General features: G+C 43.5%; 1 protein-coding gene across 18 annotated transcripts in view; it reads left to right on the plus strand.

Moving 5' to 3' along the window:
- Positions 1-19,762, plus strand: part of FHOD3 (formin homology 2 domain containing 3) — a 588,579-nt gene that overhangs the window by 507,937 nt on the left and 60,880 nt on the right. For 17 of the 18 annotated variants that reach the window (XM_060173744.1, XM_060173740.1, XM_060173741.1 and 14 more), the window contains 2 exons: positions 10,868-11,164; positions 15,227-16,101. In XM_060173744.1, the coding sequence (XP_060029727.1) occupies positions 10,868-11,164; positions 15,227-16,101 (1,172 nt within the window). The remainder of the gene's footprint in view (positions 1-10,867; positions 11,165-15,226; positions 16,102-19,762) is intronic. The other variant, XM_060173747.1, reaches the window with a different exon arrangement.

Consider the following 19,762-nt stretch of genomic DNA (forward strand, 5'->3'; position numbering starts at 1 on the left):
AGCCATTTGTCCATGTGTCCTTCCAGTGGTTTCATCTATCTATTTTCTTCCTGGCTTAATTTTAACTCCTCAATTTCTTGACCTTTATACTTTGGTCTTCAAACTTGGCTTCATAATACTAGGAACCTCACTTCCTTCCCCAGGAGCACCTTCACCTGTGAAAAGTGACTTTTTCCCCTACCAGAAGCAGTCCTCACTGCTTGCAAGGGAAAGTCCTTGACTCTTCTGTCACCTCACAAAGCTCATTGCCCACCCAGAGACTTTTCATTTTTCCCACATGCCCTCTTTAGATGTCTGTATGTGCCTCTCTCTGTGCCCAGGACATTCTCCCATCCACTTTTGGACTCCTTTGCATCCTGGGACCAATATCATTTTGGCATGGTGATGATGAATGTCCCCCTATGAAGCCTTGCCTTCCTAACACACCAGCCAGACTTGCTCATGGAATAGCCATCACCTTTATAAATGTTTGTTGTGTTAGGTCTAGTGGGTGCTGAGGAATTCAGATCTCCCCAAGTCTGGTGGTAGAGGCCACAGCTGGATGTGTGGGGTCTCTGTGTTCCTCTGTCCTCCACCATTACAGGAGCTGGGCCTGCCTGTGCATTTTTGTTTTTTGTTTAAGTGCCCTGTTTCCTCCCTCAAGGCTCAGGATTGTGACTGACTCCATTGTAATCTTTGAAGCTTGGCTCAAATGGGGAGAGCTATAATGTTGGGGGAGGAGAAGGAAATGCAAGAGTCAAACAAGAATCCACTTGTGGGTCTCTTTCCCTTCACCTGGTCTCTCAGGGATGGTGAATCGACGAGGGCTTGTGGCAGCCAACTGGCGGCACCTCCCAGATGGGGAGGAAGCCATGTGGAGGCACTCTTGTGGGGCTCCACCATATGCTTCCCGGTGAAGATGCGAGTGTGTGCCATGTGCTGGGCTGCTGTGCACACATTTTCATTTTGATGTGGCTGTTCTGGAGTCAATGTGCACAAGAACACATGCTTTCTGTCAACCACATGATGGCATTCCTCTTGTGGAAGCTGTGCTTTGGCCATGCCTACAAAATGGGTGGGGGTTTACAGCTCTTTCCTAAAGACACTGTTATCAGATGAGAAAGAAATCACCAGAAAAAATCCCTCAGTACCAAAAGGATTTCTTCTCAAGGGTGATGTGTTCATTTTCTCCGTTTATCCAGTGTACCCAGTGTTGACTTTTTTCCCTCATCAATGGGGCTTCACGACTTCAGAATGACTGCTTTCTCCTCCAGGGTTATCTCTGGGGTGTGCTGCCAGCACTAAGAATCTGTTCCTGATGGCTATTTTTTCCATTGTATTGGATAGGACAGAGAGAAATCAAGAGAGATGAGGGAGATAGAGAGGGAGAGAGGAAGAGAGATACTTGCAGACCTGTTTCACCACTTGTGAAGTGTCCCCCATACAGGTGGGGAACCAGGGATCAAATCTGGACCCTTGCCTAGGTCCTTGCACTTAGTACCATGTGCATTTAACCAGGTGCACCATTACTCAACCCCCCCAGAATGACTTTTTTAAATATAGAGATATAGACACACACAGAGAGAGAGAGAGAGAGAGAGATCATAGCACTGAAGCTTCCTCCATCATGGTGAGGGTTGGGCTCAAATGTGGGTTTCACAGAAAGCAACTTAGTTCACTCTCCAAGTGAGCTATGTTGCTGGCTCCCTCTGTTTGCTTGTAAGGAATAGCAAATGACATGCCCATAGTTGGCTTTGGGCATCCCTCTTGATGTTACCACCCAGAGTATCTCCACCTGAGAGCTTCACCCTCATATCTCCAGCTCCTAAAATAGCCCCTATTTGGCACACCCAGCCCACAGAGCACATGGATAACAGAAGGTCACTGCCACCCTGCTTCCTCCCTCCCATCTTTTTGGGAAGTAGCATCCCACACAAGGTGGAACCCTCAGGACAAGACACACAACTTGTCATCAAGTCTGAAGCAGGCAGAAGGGACAGGTCCTCTATCTTCTGTTCTATTTCCTATGTGCAGAATACAGCTGGGGAACCCCAGGAGGAGAATTTCTTCCCTGTGGTGCCTGTACATTAACCAAGGACAGAAAGAGAGACTGGCATTTCCTCTTCCCTTTTCTGATCCCTCCATTCTCAACTCCTTCTTGGAGAAAGGCAGCCTAAGAGCAGACAAAGGGGTAAAGGGTGGGGAGCAAGGGGTACAGGGCTCAGTGAATCCTAGCACTGTGACTTTGTATCATAAGACCAGACCGGGAGCTTCTGGATCCCCTGCCAGTGAGAGGTGACCTTTCCTCTCCTATCACAACTGCCTGTCTTTCTGAGTGTGTGCTCTACACACCCCATCACCATCTGCCCCCATGCACAGGAATTGGCAGGGTGCTCCCAAGAGAGAGCTCCCTTCATGTGCTTACTCTTCTGGGATCTGGGCAGAACCTTCCAGTTCGTGCTATGTACAGATTCTGCCTGAATGTCTGCATTGCTTAGAGCAGTGCGTGCCTGAGCCTCAAGCACAGACTCTTGGGGCGCACTGCCAGGACCCCAGCAGTGTGGTTTTGTAGTTTTGTATAGAACCTTAGGAGCCAGTGCCCTCCCCAGCCTTCGCAGTGCAGAGTTTGCTCTTTTTTTTTTGTTCCTGACCCTTTTGAAACCCATGTACAACAGCTCAGTTCATGATTTAGAGTTTTCTGAGCAAAAATATGCAGACCTTTGTGCCTGCTCCAAGATGTGGGAGAATGAGCATTTTCGTCAGCCATCCACTCTCCAGTCTTCATAGGTCTAAAAATGGTCCTATGACTGTGAGCAAGTCTTCTCAATAACATTCAAAAGTATGGCCCAGGGGGCCAGACGGTAGCGCAGCAGGTTAAGCGCACATGGTGCAAAGTGCAAGGACCAGCATATGGATCCTGATTCAAGCCCCCGGCTCCCCATCTGCAGGGGAGGGGGGCTCGCTTCATAAGCAATGAAGCAGGTCTGCAGATGTCTGTCTTTCTCTCCCCCTATGCCTTTCCATCCTCTCTCAATTTCTCTCTGTCCTATCCAACAACAACAACAATAATAATAACAACAACAATAAACAACAAGGGCTACAAAAGGGTGGGAGGAGTATGGCCCAATATGACCAGAGGGCTCTGAACTCTAGTTTCATCAGGACCCGGACAGAGAAGAGGAAAAGAGGAAAGACATTCAGAAGTAGTAACAGGAGTAGGTGTGACTTAGAAAGGAAGAGAAGGCAGGGCCATGGGAAAAATTGATATATATATACATACATACAAATAGTTATAGAAATAATAGTCAACCCATATCTGTGTTCTTGAGTTTCCGATGGAGGAAATAGAGACAAAGAACTCTGATGGTGGGAACAGTGTGAAATTATACCCTTGTTATCTTAGAATTTTGTAAATCGATATTAAATCACTAATAAAAAATGTATGGCCTAACTTCACATTATAATCAAACCTAACTCAAGCATAAATTGGTGGACCTTATGGCTTTATCCATCAAGAAGATATTAGATCTTATTCATATACCAGTTTCACTCACCAGGAAGCTCTTTCTCTTTCCCTAAAGAAGCAAAAAGGATCATGCCACTTTATCATGCTGTATAACAAATTGCCGCATAGTCATCCATTCATTATCTCCCAGTTTCCCTAGGCCAGAAAGCTAGCGTGACTCAACTCAGTTCATTGTCCTGGGTCTCGCAAAATCATCATCAGGATTGTGGGTACTGGGCTTCTATCAGGAGGCCCTATAAGGACTCACCCATCAGTTTCACTCAGGATTTGGCAGAAGTCAGCTTCTTGTACTTACAAGAACGAGGGGCCTCTTCCTTGTTGGCTGGCAGACAAGGGTTGTTCTGAGCTTCTGAAGACCAGCCATCTTTCAAATCCCATGTTCTCTCTCCACTGTGTGCCTTCCTCTCTTCCTCCCTCCCTTCTTATCCTTCATTCCTTTTTCCCTCCCTTTAATTTGTCAAATACAATTAGTGTGCATTTTGAATCATGGACCATCTCCACAAATAAAAAAGTATATACAGCTGGAAGAAGGTTTGAGTATACATTTTAGAAAGGGCAGTTTTCATTTATAAGACCAAAAGTTAATCTGACCTTTTTGTCTGTTTTGATTCAACAACGAATCCTATTAACTCTATTTCTTTTTTAAAATTATTTTTAATTTTATATTTATTTATTTTCCCTTTTGTTGCTCTTGTTGTTTTTTATTATTGTTGTTGTAGTTATTATTATTGTTGTTATTGATGTCATTGTTAGATAGGACAGAGAGAAATGGAGAGAGGAGGGGAAGACAGAGAGGTGGAGAGAAAGATAGACACCTGCATACCTGCTTCACCGCCTGTGAAGTGACTCCCCTACAGGTGGGGATCCCGGGACCTCTAACCCGGAGCCTTGCACCAGTCCTTGCACTTTGTGCCATGTGCACTTAACCCACTGCGCTACCGCCCAACCCCCGATTAACTCTATTTCTAATATCTATCTCATGTCTTCCAGTTCATTTTCAATTCCATTGCAACCACTCTTTTCCAGCAATTTTTTTCTCGCATGTGTTTTTGGCATTAGTTATTATCATTTATTTTAAATTTAAAGAAGTCCCTTAAACTTTCTGGTTAAGGGGTAATGAAATCCTTTAGTTTGTGCTAGACTGAGAAAAATTTTTGAGAGATTGTTAACAGGACTTCACTCCTCTAGGCAGGTTTGCTTTCAGATCGTAAGAGGCAGACAGACAGACAGACACACACACACACACACACACACACACACACACGCGCGCGCACACACAGAGAGAGAGAGAGAGAGAGGAGGGAGAGGGGGATGGGGAGAGAGAGAGGATGGAGAGGGAGAGGGGGAGAGAGAGATACAATTAACACCAAAGCTTCTTCAATGCAGTGGGGTCCTAGCTAGAACCTGGATTGCATGCATGATAAGGCAGATGTACCAACCATGTGAGCTATCTTGTCATTCCATCTGTGAAACACTTACCCTTTCACTTTTGATTATGAACCTACTAGGTGTAGCATTTTTGGTTGGAAATCTCTCCCTTTCTGCTACTGGAGTGTACTGTGTTACTCTCTTTTGACTTCTAAAATTTCTCTTAAAAGATTTGCCAATAGCTTCATAAGTATTCCCTTATATGTAACAAACTGGTTTTGTCTTCATGCCTTTATACAATCATGGTAATGTCTTTAACTTTTGCCATTTTAATTATAGTGTGTCTTGGTGTCAATCTGTTTAGGTCTTCCTATTTGGAACTCCTGTACCTGGAAGTCTGCCTCACTCCCCATATAGGGGGTGTTTTAGGCCATTATTCTTCAAATAATATTTCTGGCTTTCTCTACAGTGTAAATATAATCCCCTGTAATGTAAATATCCTTCTTAAAGTTGTTTTAGAAGTCTCTTCACTTTTTAAAGCTCTTTGCTTTTTTTCCCCTTCTGTCATTCTCTTGAGGTGGATCAAAGACTTGGGGTGCCCGACACAGGGCACAAACCTTTCCCTGCTCTTCAGAGGAAAAGTTCACACCTTCAGGACCCTTCCCAACCACAATTGTTATACATTTTTTTTTTCAGGAGAGCTTATCTCTTGTCTCTCCTGCCAGTCTCAGTGCTACTTTTATCTTTAAATATTGTTTAATTTTATTAATAATATATTCCGTGACTATAAGATTACAATGTATAGTTCCACATCACACCCACCACCAAATTTCTGTATGTGACCCTTTCACTTCTCTTAAGTCTTAGAAACAGTTTGTTTGTTTCCATTTTTTTTTGAAAGTTCATAAGAATCAGATCTCTAGATTCTACATGTGAGTGAAACCCTCTGGCAGTAGTCTTTTATCTCTTTACTTATTTCACTAAGCATAATCACCTCTGGTACTATCCATTTTGTCCCAAAGGACACAGAGTAGTGTTTCTTTTTTTTTCAGTTACATTGATTTATTTTTATTTTGTTGGATAGAGACAGAGAAATCAAGAGGGAAAGGGGAGATAGAGAGGGAGGGACACTTGCAGCACTACTTCAACATTTTTGTTTTGTTTTTATTTATCAAAAGGAAACATTGAAAAAACCATAGGATAAGAAATTCCAACCACCGGAACTCTGTATCCCATCCCCTCCCCTGTTAGCTTTCCTATTCTTTATCCCTCTGGGAGTATGGACCCAAGGTCATTGTGGGATACAGAAGGTGGAAGGTCTGGCTTCTGTAATTGCTTCCCTGCTGAACATGGGCGTTGACTAGTCAATCCATACTCCCAACCTGCCTTTCTTTTTCCCTAGAAGGGTAGGGCTCTGGGGAAGCAGAGCTCCAGGACACATTGGTAAGGTTGTCTGTCCAGGGAAGTCTAGTCTGCATCATGCTAGCATCTGGAACCTGGTGGCTGAAAAGAGAGTTAACATACAAAGCCAAACAAATTGTTGACCAATCATGGACCTAAAGGCTGGAATAGTGCAGATGAAGTGTTAGTGGCTCCTCCATTTTGTAGAAAGCTAGTAGGCATATTTTAGTTACATTCCAAAGGGCCTGTGGCTATATTAGTTTTTTTTTTTCCCTGAGCCTGAAATTTGATATGCAGGTGGATCCAAGTTATTGTCTGGGGAGATGATGTCATGGCTGGAAAAGGAACAGATTGCTGGATCAGTGAAGAGAGTAGCTCCCTAATATGGGGAAAGGGAATAAATATTGTTGACTGTAAATCCCATCGATTTGATGTGATCTGGGGCCCATATTCAGCTTAGGAGCCTATGTGACCTCTGCATCCCTGTAGATCTGAGCTCCCATTCTGTGGTCATGAGTAGGAACATTCCAAGCTGCCCCAGTATCGACCCATCTTCCTTAGGTGTAGCATAGAGTATGTTGTCCATCCTCCCTTAGGAGGATGGAACATTCTCTATTGTCATTGATCCAACATGAGAGCAAGGTCCTATGGGGGGCCCACAAAGGGGTCTATTTTGTTGTTCCTGATAGAGATGACAGGTAACAGTGGAGAGAGGGATTTATTTGAGGTCTAGGCCCATCATTTCTGTTTGGGAATCTCAGGACTTTCCGACTAGGGCCCCAGCTGATGGGGTAGCCTGATAGTGACTAAAGAGTCATCGTTAAAGTATGCCTATCTCTTGCCCTTATTCAGCTTTTGCAGACCTTGCTTTGATAAGGTTAGCTTTGGATTGAGTGAGAGAAATGTAATAGGAAGTAGGTGAGGAAGGTATCTAAGTCTAATTAGATACTATTTCATTAGGAGCATTATACTGACTCACTGCAGAGTATTGTGCACTTTTGCTTTCAGGTATATATTTTGCCCTAATTTATGGATACATGTGAACATATGCCCTATCTTACAGGACCTGGTCTATATCTAGGTTTTGGGACTTTACTAGGAAGTGAACTTCCTGGAATGGAATTAGAGGATACTATGAAAGGAAAGATCTCATCTGAGTAATAAAGCTGAAGGGTTGACAGTCCATGCCTGACATCTCTGGACACAGTCTGAAGTGAAGCATGCTGAGGTGGTACTCATTGTGTTGATTAGGTTGAGATCAGCGGATGCAATATCATTTGGTATGAATTGAGAGAAGCATGCAGGAAAGTGAGCTCCACCTTAGAGGTTCCAGGACTGGGGGAAATATAGAGGAAATGGGAGGTTCCTGCTGTCTTAGAGTTAAGAAGACAATAGATATTGCTGTAATCACATTATTTGGTAATTGGGTTAACTTTGAAAAATTCCTTTGTTAGGATTTACTGTATCATACACAATATCACCATAATTTATGTCCTTTGACATTATTTGTATATAGCTGTGCCACCAGTTGCTTCTGTTCTCCCTGGTCTAGGCTTTTAAGAGAGTCAACGGGAGTCGGGCGGTAGTGCAGCGGGTTAAGTGCAAGTAGCGCAAAGCACAAGGACCAGCTTAAGGATCCCGGTTCAAGCCCCCGGCTCCCCACCTGCAGGGGAGTCACTTCACAGGCGGTGAAACAGGTCTGCAGGTGTCTCTCTTTCTCTCCCCCTCTCTGTCTTCCCCTCCTCTCTCCATTTCTCTCTGTCCTATCTGGCAACAACGATGACAATAACTACAACAACAATAAACAACAACAAGGTCAACAAAAGGGAAAAATAAATAAATAAATATAAAATTAAAAAAAAATTTTTTTTAAAAGAGAGTCAACATATTCAGCCTATGTATTAAAAAGACTCAGTCTGTGCTTTAAAAAGTTTGAGACATGCAATCAATTTTTCCCCTCTCATATTAATTAAATGGTGATTTATATGACTACAAATTAATAGGAGTGTACATAAACACCATTCCCACCACCAAAAGACTGTGTCCCATCCCATCCCCCACTCCTGCCACCTCAGGAAGCTGAACATTCACCCTCACTCTCACCCCAGGGTTTTTATTTTGGTGCCCTACTCCAGATTTAGTCAAATCTTGCTTTTAATTTCCCTTTCTGGTCTTCTTTCTCAACTTCTGTTGATGAGTGGGATCATCCCATACTCGTCTTTATCTTTTTGACTTAGCTCACTTAACATAATTCCTTCTAGCTCCATCCAAGATGTGTCAGAGAAGGTGGGTTCATTGTTCTTAATAGCTGTATAGTATTCCATAGTGTATATATACCACAGCTTTCTCAGCCATTCATCTGTTGTTGGGCACCTGGGTTGATTCCAGGTTTTAGCTATTATTAATTGTGTTGCTATGAACAAAGGTGTACACATATCTTTTTGGTTGGGTGTTATGGAGTCCTTGGGGTATAACCCCAGGAGAGGAATTACTGGGTCATATGAGAGGTCTATGTCTTGCCATGTGATAATTCTCCAGACTGCTCTCCACAGAAGCTGGACCAATATACATTCCCACCAGCAGTGCAGAATGGTTCCTCTGTCCCCACATCCTCTCCAGCATTTGTTGCTGCTGTCCTTTTTGATGTATGCCATTCTCACAGGGGTGAGGTGATATCTTAATGTTGTCTTTATTTGCATTTCTCTGTCAGTCAGTGACCTGGAGCAATTTTGCATGTGTTTGTTAGCCTTTTGGATCTCTTCTGAAGTGAATGTTCTGTTCATATCCTCTGCCCATTTTTGGATGGGATCATTTGCTTTTTTGTTGTTAAGTTTGCTGAGTTCTCTGTATATTTTGGTTATTAGTCTCTTGTCTGATGTTTGGCATGTGAAGATCTTCTCCCATTCTGTGAGAGGTCTCTTTGTTTGTGTGATAGTTTCTTTGGCTGTGCAGAAGCTTTTCAATTTGATGTAGTCCCATTGGTTTGTTTCTGCTTTAGTCTTCCTTGCAATTGGGTTTGATTCATCAAAGATGTCCTTGAGGTTTAGGTGGGAAAGTCTTCCACCAATGTTTTCCTCTAAGTTTTTGATAATTTCTGGTCTAACATCCAGGTTTTTGATCCATTTGGAGTTGATCTTTGTTTCTGGTGGGATAAAGTATTTCAGTTTCATTCTTCTGCATGTTTCCACCCAGTTTTCCCAGCACCATTTATTGAAGAAAGCTTCCTTTCTCCATTTAATACTTTGGGCCCCCTTATCAAAGATTAGATGTCCATAGGTGTGGGGGTTTAGTTCTGGGCTTTCAGTTCTGTTCCACTGGTCTGAGTGCCTATTTTTGTTCCAGTACCACGCTGTTTTGATAATGATGGCCTTATAATATAGTTTGAGATCTGGGAGTGTGATACCTCCATTTCTGTTTCTTTTCCTCAAGATTGTTTTGGCAGTTCTAGGTGTTTTCTATTTAATTGCCCTAGTTGTTACCCTTGTTGTTATCGTTATTTTTGTTGTTTTTGCTGGATAGGATAGTGAGAAATTAAGAGAGGAGGGGAAGACAAAAAAGGGAAGAAGGGAGTCGGGCAGTAGCACAGCGGGTTAAGTGCAGGTGGCACAAAGCAAGGACCTGCGTAAGGATCCCAGTTCAAGCCCCGGCTCCCCACCTGCAGGGGAGTGGCAGTGAAGCAGTGAAGCAGGTCTGCAGGTGTCTTTCTCTCCTCCCTCTCCGTCTTCCCCTCCTCTCTCCATTTTTTTCTGTTCTGTCCAACAACAACAACATCAATAATAACTACAACAATGAAACAAGGGCTACAAAAGGGAATGAATAAATAAATAAATAAATACAAAGAGGGGGAAAGAAAGACACCTGAAGACCTGCTTCACTGCCTTTGAAGGGACCCCCTGCAGGTGGGGAGCTGGGGGCTTGAACCAGGATCCTACATCGGTCCTTGCATTTCGCGCCATTTGTGCTTAACCCACTGCACTACCACCCAACCTCCCTATTTATATCTTTTTCAAGAGTTTATTTATGGGAAGCAGAAGAGAAAAGAACTAGAGCATCACTCTGACACATACAATTCTAGGGTTCAAACTCAGGACCTTGTGCTTGAGAGGCCATTGTTTTATCCATTGTGCCACCTCCTCTGCTACAAAAGATCTGCTTTTTAAAGATTCACGGAAGCACAGTTCAGAGGCAGAGCATAGGATTTTCCTGAATGATGTCCTGGGTTGGATTCCTGGCATTTTATAAATTGGAGCAGACTGGTGCTAAGGCATTTCTCTCTCATAACATAAATACATATTTAATAATAAAAATATTTAAAATATTACTTGACTGAATCAGACCTACCTAGATTATCTCTGTTTTAAAGCCAAGTGTCTTACAATTTGAATGTCAGCTACATGACCGCTTCCCATCAGTGCCAAGATTTCTGTTTGGTTTTATGACCCAGGGGGCAGGATTCTTGGGGGGGGGGCAGGGATAATAAAATGATACCTGCTGCAGATAATGCAGAGAATGTACCTTGTGTCCATGTTCATGCCTCACATGGCACGTGCAAGAAACTACCTTTGTAAATACTGTCCATTGTTTCTCCACCAGTGAGTGCTGAGGATCCTGAGCCTGAAGCAGAGACAGAACAGGAACCAGAGGCAGAGGTGGGGAAGGTTGTCCACGAGGCCAGCCAGGAACTAGCTCTTGCCCACGCGGGAACAGAGAGCGAAGTGGCCCGAGTACCGGAACAAGAGTCAGAAGAGCGAGCCTCCCTCAGTGAGAAAGAGAGGCAGAATGAGGAGCTGAACGAGAGGGATAACTGCTCCGCTTCCAGCATCTCGTCATCCAGCAGCACGCTAGAGAGAGAGGAGAAAGAAGACAAGCTTTCCAGGGATAGGGGAACTGGTAAGGAAGCCCCTTTTCTCAATAAGCACATTCTAGGGCACCTCAAGGTCCCAAAGAAAACCTGATTTTCTAGCCAGTCCCATGGATGGGTGGCCCCCTACCCTCTGCCAGATAATTGTGCCCTCAGTTCTACAGGCTGTGAAGACAATAGAGGACTATTGAGAAGGAACAGGCTCTGAAAGGAAATCTCCTTCCCTCTTAACTGCTTATCTGCTAATACTCATCTTAATACTTTATTTGACTTAAATTAAGAGACATGTCAGACTGATACCCACCCCCCTGGATGAATGCTTTCAGTAAAGCCATCATCCCTTAATGTTGCAGACCAAAGCATATTTGGTCTGCAACAATGAATTGAACCAAGGGTCCAGAGAGAGTTTACCCAGTAGAGCATGAGCCTGGTGGTCATGAAGGAGACCCCTGGCTAGAGTCCTGGTACCACCTGGGAGCACCATAGATGGCGACAGGGGACCTCCATAGATGTTGGAGCTGTGATATCTCTCCCCTCTCAGTCTATCTCTTTCTCCTCTCTTCTCTCCCTCTAAAATAATAATAATCAGAAGATTGGTCCAGGAAAGACCATTTAGCTATTCTTCCTTGCCTGCATGAGAAGCTCATATCACATTCAAAAAAATGAATTGAATAAGTGCTTTTTAAGTGACAGTTTCACAGTGTGCTGAGGTCAGTTCGATATACTCCCCTAGAATATAGATCATTTAAATGCTGTTCTGCCATCAGCTCAGAATCACTCTCTACCTTAATATATAGTACATGTTTCCTTTATGAACGGCATAACCAAAATTTAAAATACTTAGAATCTGCTCAGTTCACATGTGTCATGGTTATTTTATGATTAGGAAAGAAAAAGGAGTTTTAGCTCTTACCAGGGACTGGAGGTAGGGGGTGGTGCCATAGTGGACTGTAGAAATTATACATAATTATATAATCATTTAGTATACGAGACTGAGACCCCAGCGGGTCCATTTTCCTCTCCATGACTGTTTGCTATCAGCATGACAAAGGGTCCCCTTTTCTGCTTAGCATTTCTCAGCAGTAGAAGTACACCTGACAAGCCAGCCTTCTTTATGCTATAAAAAAAACACACACACACACATCCCAAGTTATTGTCCCACACAATAACTTGGGCCAGAGGACAGACAGTATGAGGGTCCACCAAGACCTATCAGCATCGCCAGGCCTGACTTCTGACCCACAGATTAAAAACACATTGTTTCTGCAATATGGATGAATGAGTGAAACTGAATAGGTGAATGAATGAGTGATTGAATGAAATCATATGAGGTCTCCTCTGTGAAACCTCTAAAGGGATGACTTAGTCTTAATTATTTACTGTTTGAGTTTTTGCCAATTGGAAAACATATACTGTCAGCTTTCATTTTTCAGTGTAGTTTATCACTGTGATGCAGTGAAAAAGGAACAGTAAAAGATGAATCTGTCTTATGAATTATTTCATGAAACATCCTGTGTCTGCTTGGTTGAAGAAGTTGCATGCTCTGAGAGGAATTGAATGTTCTGTAGCTTATCCAGTGGTTTGAAATTCAGATTAGTTTCATGAATACTGTCTGTTATTATGCAGAATTAATGTAATTATGGTCACAGTTCAGGGTGTCAGGTAAGTTTTCTTGGTCAGCTTGACCTTAAATCATGTTTTCTTTGTGGCAGTGAGCCTTAAGAAAATGAATGATCATAACAAGGTTTTACAGGCCTAAAACATACCAACATGTTGAATTAGTGAAAATAAGCCAGGGAGCAGATTTTTTTTCCCCTGGAATCAGAGTGTCCAGTATACTTCCAAATAAGGACAACTTTCCAAAAATGGAGACTGTGCTCAGTGAAGAAGTACTGAATTTCTACCAGTGCTGGTGGTGTCCAAGTGTATCAACCAGGGAAGTAAGGTTTTGCAGTAATTGAACTATTGTCCCATGAAGAGAAGTGATTGTGTTTAGTTGACATAGTTTTAATTTTTAAAAAATTGGAATATTTTTTAAATATGATGAGAAAGTGGGCGAGAGAGAGATAGAAAGATAGAAAGAGAGGAGAGAGAGGTCAGAACATAACCCTGGCATATACAGTTCTGGGGGTAACACTTGGGACCTCACACGCCCAGGCCCTGCATTCTGCCCCTGGGTTGCCTTTGCAGCTACTGTGGCAGTTCCTCCATCCCCATGGTCTCAGGCACCACCACTAGCTACAGGGCAGCTCCCTCATCATAACTGCTGCTTTATTTTTTTAATGTATTTTATTTTTTATTAATGACAGTATTGATTTACAAAACCACCAGAGTTCTGTGTCCCCATTCCTGTCATTAGAAACTATAGTAGTTCTCCCAAGGTCACACATATGGAGTGACTACTTTTTTTAAGATTTTTTTTGAAGTATTGCCTCTTTTTAAAAAAATTATTTATTGTCCTGGAGCTCCGCGTCCCCAGAGACCCACCCTAATAGGGAAAGAGAGAGGTAGACTGGGAGTATGGACCGACCAGTCAATACCCATGTTCAGCGGGGAAGCAATTACAGAAGCCAGACCTTCTACCTTCTGCACCTCAATGACCCTGAGTCCATGCTCCCAGAGGGATAGAGAATGGGAAAGCTATCAGCGGAAGGGGTGGGATATGGAGATTGGGTGGTGGGAATCACGTGGAGTTGTACCCCTCCTACCCTATGGTTTTGTTAATTTATCCTTTCTTAAATAAAAAAAAAAAATTTACTTATTGTTGGATAAAGACAGAGAGAAATTGTGAGGGGGAGGAGAGACAGAGAGGGAGAGAGACACCTGCAACCCTTATACACCACTCATGAAGCTTTTCCCCTACAGGTAGGGACCAGGGGCTTGAACCCGGGTCCTCGTGCACTGGAATGTGTGCATTTAACCAGGTGTGCCACCACCTGTCCCCAGGTTGACTATTATTTCTTTAACTATCTGTCTATATTTATAAAAATTTGCCTTCCCCCACCCCATGGTCTGTCTTCTCTTCTAAGTCACACCTGTACCTATTACTACTTCTTAATGCCCTTCCTTTTTCCCTCTTTTCTGTCTGGGTTCTGATGGAGTTTAGAGCACTCCCCCTATCGTTTCTCCTCCACTGGGAGTATGAGCCAAAATTCTTTTTTTAGGATGCAGGAGGTGTGAGTTCTGGCTTCTTAATTGCTCCTCCACTGGACATGGGCATTGGCCGTAACTGTTGTTTTCCAGAATGTTCTCACTTAAGTCACAAAGGCAACTGAAGTGGCTCCCATTTGTATTTCTGCTGGTTGTAGTTATTTAGAGTGAATGTTGAGGGCTTATAAAAGATTCAACTTATTCTGGATGTGTGAATGTCTTTGTTTCACATGTTCTGTTCTTTGGCGGTTAGTGTTGAAGCCTTGATCATGGCCCACATTGGATTTTGTAGTAATTATTTGTGTAACTATCGCCTGTCTCCACTAGAATGGAAACTTTGTGAAGGGGACAATCTCTGGTTCTTTGTGAGTCCTTACTTCCTAGTTAGGTGCCAAGAACATAGAGGCTCACAGACCTACTGATGAGTAAACGAAACAGCATCTGGTTAAGATAGAGAAGTTACATTCCTCTTGGATCCTCCCTCTTACAACTAAAATACTAAAACCTTGGGCCTGACACAACAATCATGGGAGACATCTGAATGGTGGGAAGAGGAAGGGAGATGGTCTTGAGGAAGTGGGAATTGAGTCAAGGAATGGTGAAGCTCTTCTAACTCTTAACAGAAGGATTCTGAAAAGCACTGCCGAACAGAACAGAAAATATTTTTGGCTCCCTTTTTGGCTTTCTGCCCTTCCCTAGAAAAACATTTAATGGGAAGTCTTCTGCCACTCCCCCATCCCACAAAGCTTCAGGGGGATCAGAAGGGAAAGGAGCAAGCTTCTACAGAGTCCTGTCCCATGGCAACAGGGGCATTGTATTCTCGGCCCCCCACCCTTGCCCCATACATTGGCCAGCTCATGCCCAGTTGAGTTCTCCTGCTGTGGTGGGTGGAGGCCCTTACCTGCCACTTTCTCATGTGCTTCCCTCCTGTTGACTTGCAGGTGTGTGGCTGGCAGGTGCTCAGGATGCCGGTGTAAATGAACAGTGTGGGGACATCCTCACCAACAAGCGCTTCATGTTGGATATGCTGTATGCCCATAACAGAAAGCCCACGGATGACGAGGAGGAGGGAGACGAAGCCAGCAGGCCTGAGCAGGGGGCAGAGGCAGTAGCCAGCCTGGCCAGCAGAATCTCCACACTGCAGGCCAACTCTCTACCCCAGGATGAGAGCGTCCGACGGATAGATGTGGGCTGTCTGGACAACCGGGGCAGCGTGAAAGCGTTTGCCGAGAAATTCAACAATGGGGACCTGGGCCGGGGATCCCCTGAAGCTGAGCCTGATGACAAGGTCCCAGAGAAAGCCTCCTCCACACCCCAGAAGACAGAGTCTGATCACATCTGGGACCAACTTATGGCCAATCCGAGGGAGCTCAGAATCCAGGACATGGATTTCACTGACCTGGGGGAGGAGGATGACATAGATGTCTTGGACGTGGACCTGGGTCACAGGGAGGCCTCCGGGCCACCTCCCCCACCCCCACCCATCTTTCTGGGCTTGCCACCCCCACCCCCTCCACCCCTGTTGGACAGCGTGCCTCCCCCTCCAGTCCCTGGTAATTTATTGGCTCCTCCTCCGGTATTCAGCTCTCCTCAGGGCGTAGGGTGGCCCCAGGTACCCAGGGGTCACCCTGCATTCACCAAGAAAAAGAAGACCATCCGCCTGTTCTGGAATGAAGTGAGGCCTTTTGAGTGGCCGTGTAAGAACAACCGCCGCTGCCGAGAATTCCTGTGGTCGAAACTGGAACCTATTAAGGTGGACACATCCCGACTGGAGCACCTGTTTGAGTCTAAATCAAAAGAATTGTCGGTCTCCAAGGTAACCCCCACATCCTTCCTGCTTTGCAGTTACTTTTCCTGTGGCTTTTTTTTTTTTTCTTTTTTTGCCACTTGATACAATTCCGATGGTATAAAAATGTGACCTTTCACATTTGTTGTGATAGATGCTAAATGCGTTGGGGACTGGGTAGTAGCACATCGGGTTAAGCCCACATGGCGCCAAGTGCAAGGTCCGGCTCAAGGATCCAGGTTTGAGCCCCTGGCTCCCCACCTGTAGGGGGAGTCACTTCACAAGTGGTGAAGCAGGTCTACAGGTATCTAGCTATCTAGCCATCTATCTTCTGCTTTCGCAATTTCTCTCTGTCCTATCCAATAATAATAATATATATATATATATATATAGAAAAAATAGCCTCCAGGAGCAGTGGATTTGTAGTGCTGGCACCAACTTCCAGCAATAACCCTTGAGGCAAAAAAAAAAAATTAAAAGGAAAGGAAAAAACCTAAATGAGTGAGGATCTCTTAATAGCTAACAGCTCACTAAGCTCATTAGGCTATGTAGCTTTCAAAAAGCCCAAAATAACCAAGAGGAAAAGACAAACATATCAGCTGAGAAATCCTAGCACATGTTGGCATCACTGAGGGAGAAAAGACTTGTTACTTTATCAAACACTAGCTCTTGGTTCAGGAGATGCTTTTGCTTACTCTCTCTTCATGGTAGATGTTGATGATACTTTGAGCCTCGGCTATACAGTGCTTTTGCAAAGGCAATAATCCAAGTAAGATCCCTGAGTCAGCATGATATAGCTAGCTACATATTTCTTTGTGGACCTGGTTTTATTCTATTCATTCATGTTTGAGAATCTTGTGGGCATTGTTGCGATGGCATTTTAACACTTATAAATGGGAACTACTTGTCCTCAGGTTATTGAGCATCAAAGATAAAGTCATGTCTAATCAATACTGATGGAACCGCAAGATACAGATTAAGTTTACTTTTTTATTATTAGAGATTTAATAATAATTAACAACATTGTAGGATAACAGGAGTACAATCCCATACAGTTCCCACCACCAGAGTTCTGTATCCCATCCCCTCCACTGGAAGTTTCCCTATTTTTATTCCTCTGGGAGTATGAACCAAAATTCTTTATGAGGTGCAGAAGGTGCGGGGGGAGGGGGTCTGGCTTCTGTAATTGCTTCTTTGCTGGACATGGATATTGGCAGGTCAATCCATACCCCCAGCCTGTTTCTAGATACAGATTTTATTTTAATTATTCCCTGCATTATAGAATCTCCTTCACATATCTTAAGGAACTGATTTTAAAAAACAACCTGGGGGGGGTGGTGGTGGTAGTGAGCTGGGTTATGTACACATAGTATGAAGCTCAAGAACAAACTCTTGGCTCCCCACCTACAGGGGACTTGCTTTACAAGCCATGAAGCAGGTCTGCAGGGGCCTGCAGGTGTCTGTTATTCCTCCCCCCTCTAACTCCCCCTCCTCTCTCATTTTCTCTCTGTCCTGTCCAATAAAAGATAAAAATGATCTGCAGGAGCAGTGGATTCATAGTGCTGGCACAAAGCCCCAGCGATAACCCTGGAGGCAAAAAAAAAAAAAAAGGTGTGGCTGGTTATATTATAGTTTTAAAACAGATTTAAGACTATCCTCTTAAGAACTAGAAGTATGAGTGGACACTTTCACTTTATGACTATAATTTGGAATAAACATACTAGAATTTAGTGTCACAGGCATCCCTCTATTTTTCATCATGTAAAGTTGCATGAATTGGACTCCCTGACAAGCCAGTCAGGCACCAATTTCGAGTGGAAAACTAAATGTAGTGTCCTGAGGAAAAGAGTGCCCTTCAGACAAAGTGTCAAGTGACAGTCAAGGTATGTCACTGTTATGTGTTGTTAGCAGGACAATTAAGGGATCTGTAATTGGTTGACTTCTATTAACATTCACTCCAGGAGTCTGGTACTGCTTGATGCGCTTTCTGAGTGGTTTATACTGATGTGGATTTTTGCCCAGATCCAGGATATGAGTCTAGTCAGTCTCCAGCCTCAGGACTCCCTTCCTTCTCAAGTCAATGAAAAATTTTTTTCCACTAGGATCTAGTATGAAAATTCATGTCTGGGGGCCGGGTGGTGGCACACCCAGTCGAGTGCACATGTTACAGTGTGCAAGGACCCAGGTTCAAGCCCTCAGTCCCCACCTGATAGTAGATAGTCCTCCTACATCTGATAGTGAGGCAAAGAGGGAAGTAGTTTAATATCACATGTTATCTCTGCAGGGAGAATCAGGACACAGAAACATCAGGAAGCAGGACCAGGATCGCTTTCCTAGGGGTCATTTTCTACAGGACAAGGGGGGAGCTTCATGAGCAGTAAAGCAGGGCTGCAGGTGTATCTCTATCTCTCTTCCTCTCTATCACCCCCTTCTCTCTTAATTTCTGGCTGTGTCTATCCAATAAATGAATAAAGATTTTTTAAGAAGTAAAAATAAGTAGTAAAACTTTAAAAAAAAAAGAAAAAAAGAAAATTCATGTCTAGTCAGTGCTTCCCTTCATCTGAAAATAGACACCCCCCCACCTTTGTCCTGTAGAAAATGACCCCTAGGAAAGTGATCCTGTTCCTCCGTCTTGATGTTTCTGTGTCCTGATTCTCCCTGCAGAGATAACATGTGATATTAAACTACTTCCCTCTTTGCCTTACTATCAGATGTAGGAGAATAGTGGCCCAGTAGTGTTTAATAAAAGCTGGTGACTACAACGTGGTTGTAAGGACCTGACCTAAAAAAAAATAAAAATAAAATAAAAATAAAAATAAAAAACCAGCTTCAGGTCCACCAACCTACGTGGTCATTCTTCATCACCCTCTGGCTCACATGGGCTCATAGTCGACTTCCCTTTGAATTTCTATGGTTACTCATCCTCACTCAGACACTGCTGGGAGTGGGAAATAAAAAGAGTGGAACAGTCTGGCAGCTAAGACACTTCTGACTACATTTTTACAAAAGAAAGTGCAGGATTCAATGTTTCCTTCAGATGACTTAAAATGAATGAATCACCCCACTCCCTTTCTCTTAGTCTGGTATCTAATTAACAGCCTAAAGTTCCATTCTGGTATGAAGTGTAGGTAGAGACCCCTTAAAATACCTTATTACCTGCTAGAGGGCTGGTATTTACCTAGCTGTTAAGTGGGGATGTGAGAGGGAAATAATCACATTCACAAATTTGCCAAACTGTTTCTAGAATATCTGTAGTGACATCCAGGAGCTCATACCTTTTTGGGGGGGGGGGGCGCTGTATGGGATAGGAGTAAGAACAGGGGCTGAATTACAAAAGTACAAAAGACAGAATGCAAATTAGGATTAATATATAGCATATTGGAAAGTTGAATCTGTGGTATGTCTGTTACTGGTCCAGATAGAACCAATTTTATTTCTGCTTTGAATCCTAGACTGTGATTTTCATAGCATACTACTTATAAAGAGACACTTCTGAATTTTCACTAAGATGTTCACTAAACACAGAATACAAGCAAGCATCAATAAACTTCCCAAGCCAGCACATGGCAAAGGGAATTGGTATTAGTCTTAATATCAGAAACGTATACTAGAGCAGACCTGATGGCCATGATGCTGAGCATGTCACCTTCCTGATCATTCATGTGCCACATCCAGAACTAGGGTGGCCATC

The sequence above is a fragment of the Erinaceus europaeus genome, chromosome 15, assembly GCF_950295315.1.
Source record: "Erinaceus europaeus chromosome 15, mEriEur2.1, whole genome shotgun sequence".
NCBI lineage: Eukaryota > Metazoa > Chordata > Mammalia > Eulipotyphla > Erinaceidae > Erinaceus > Erinaceus europaeus.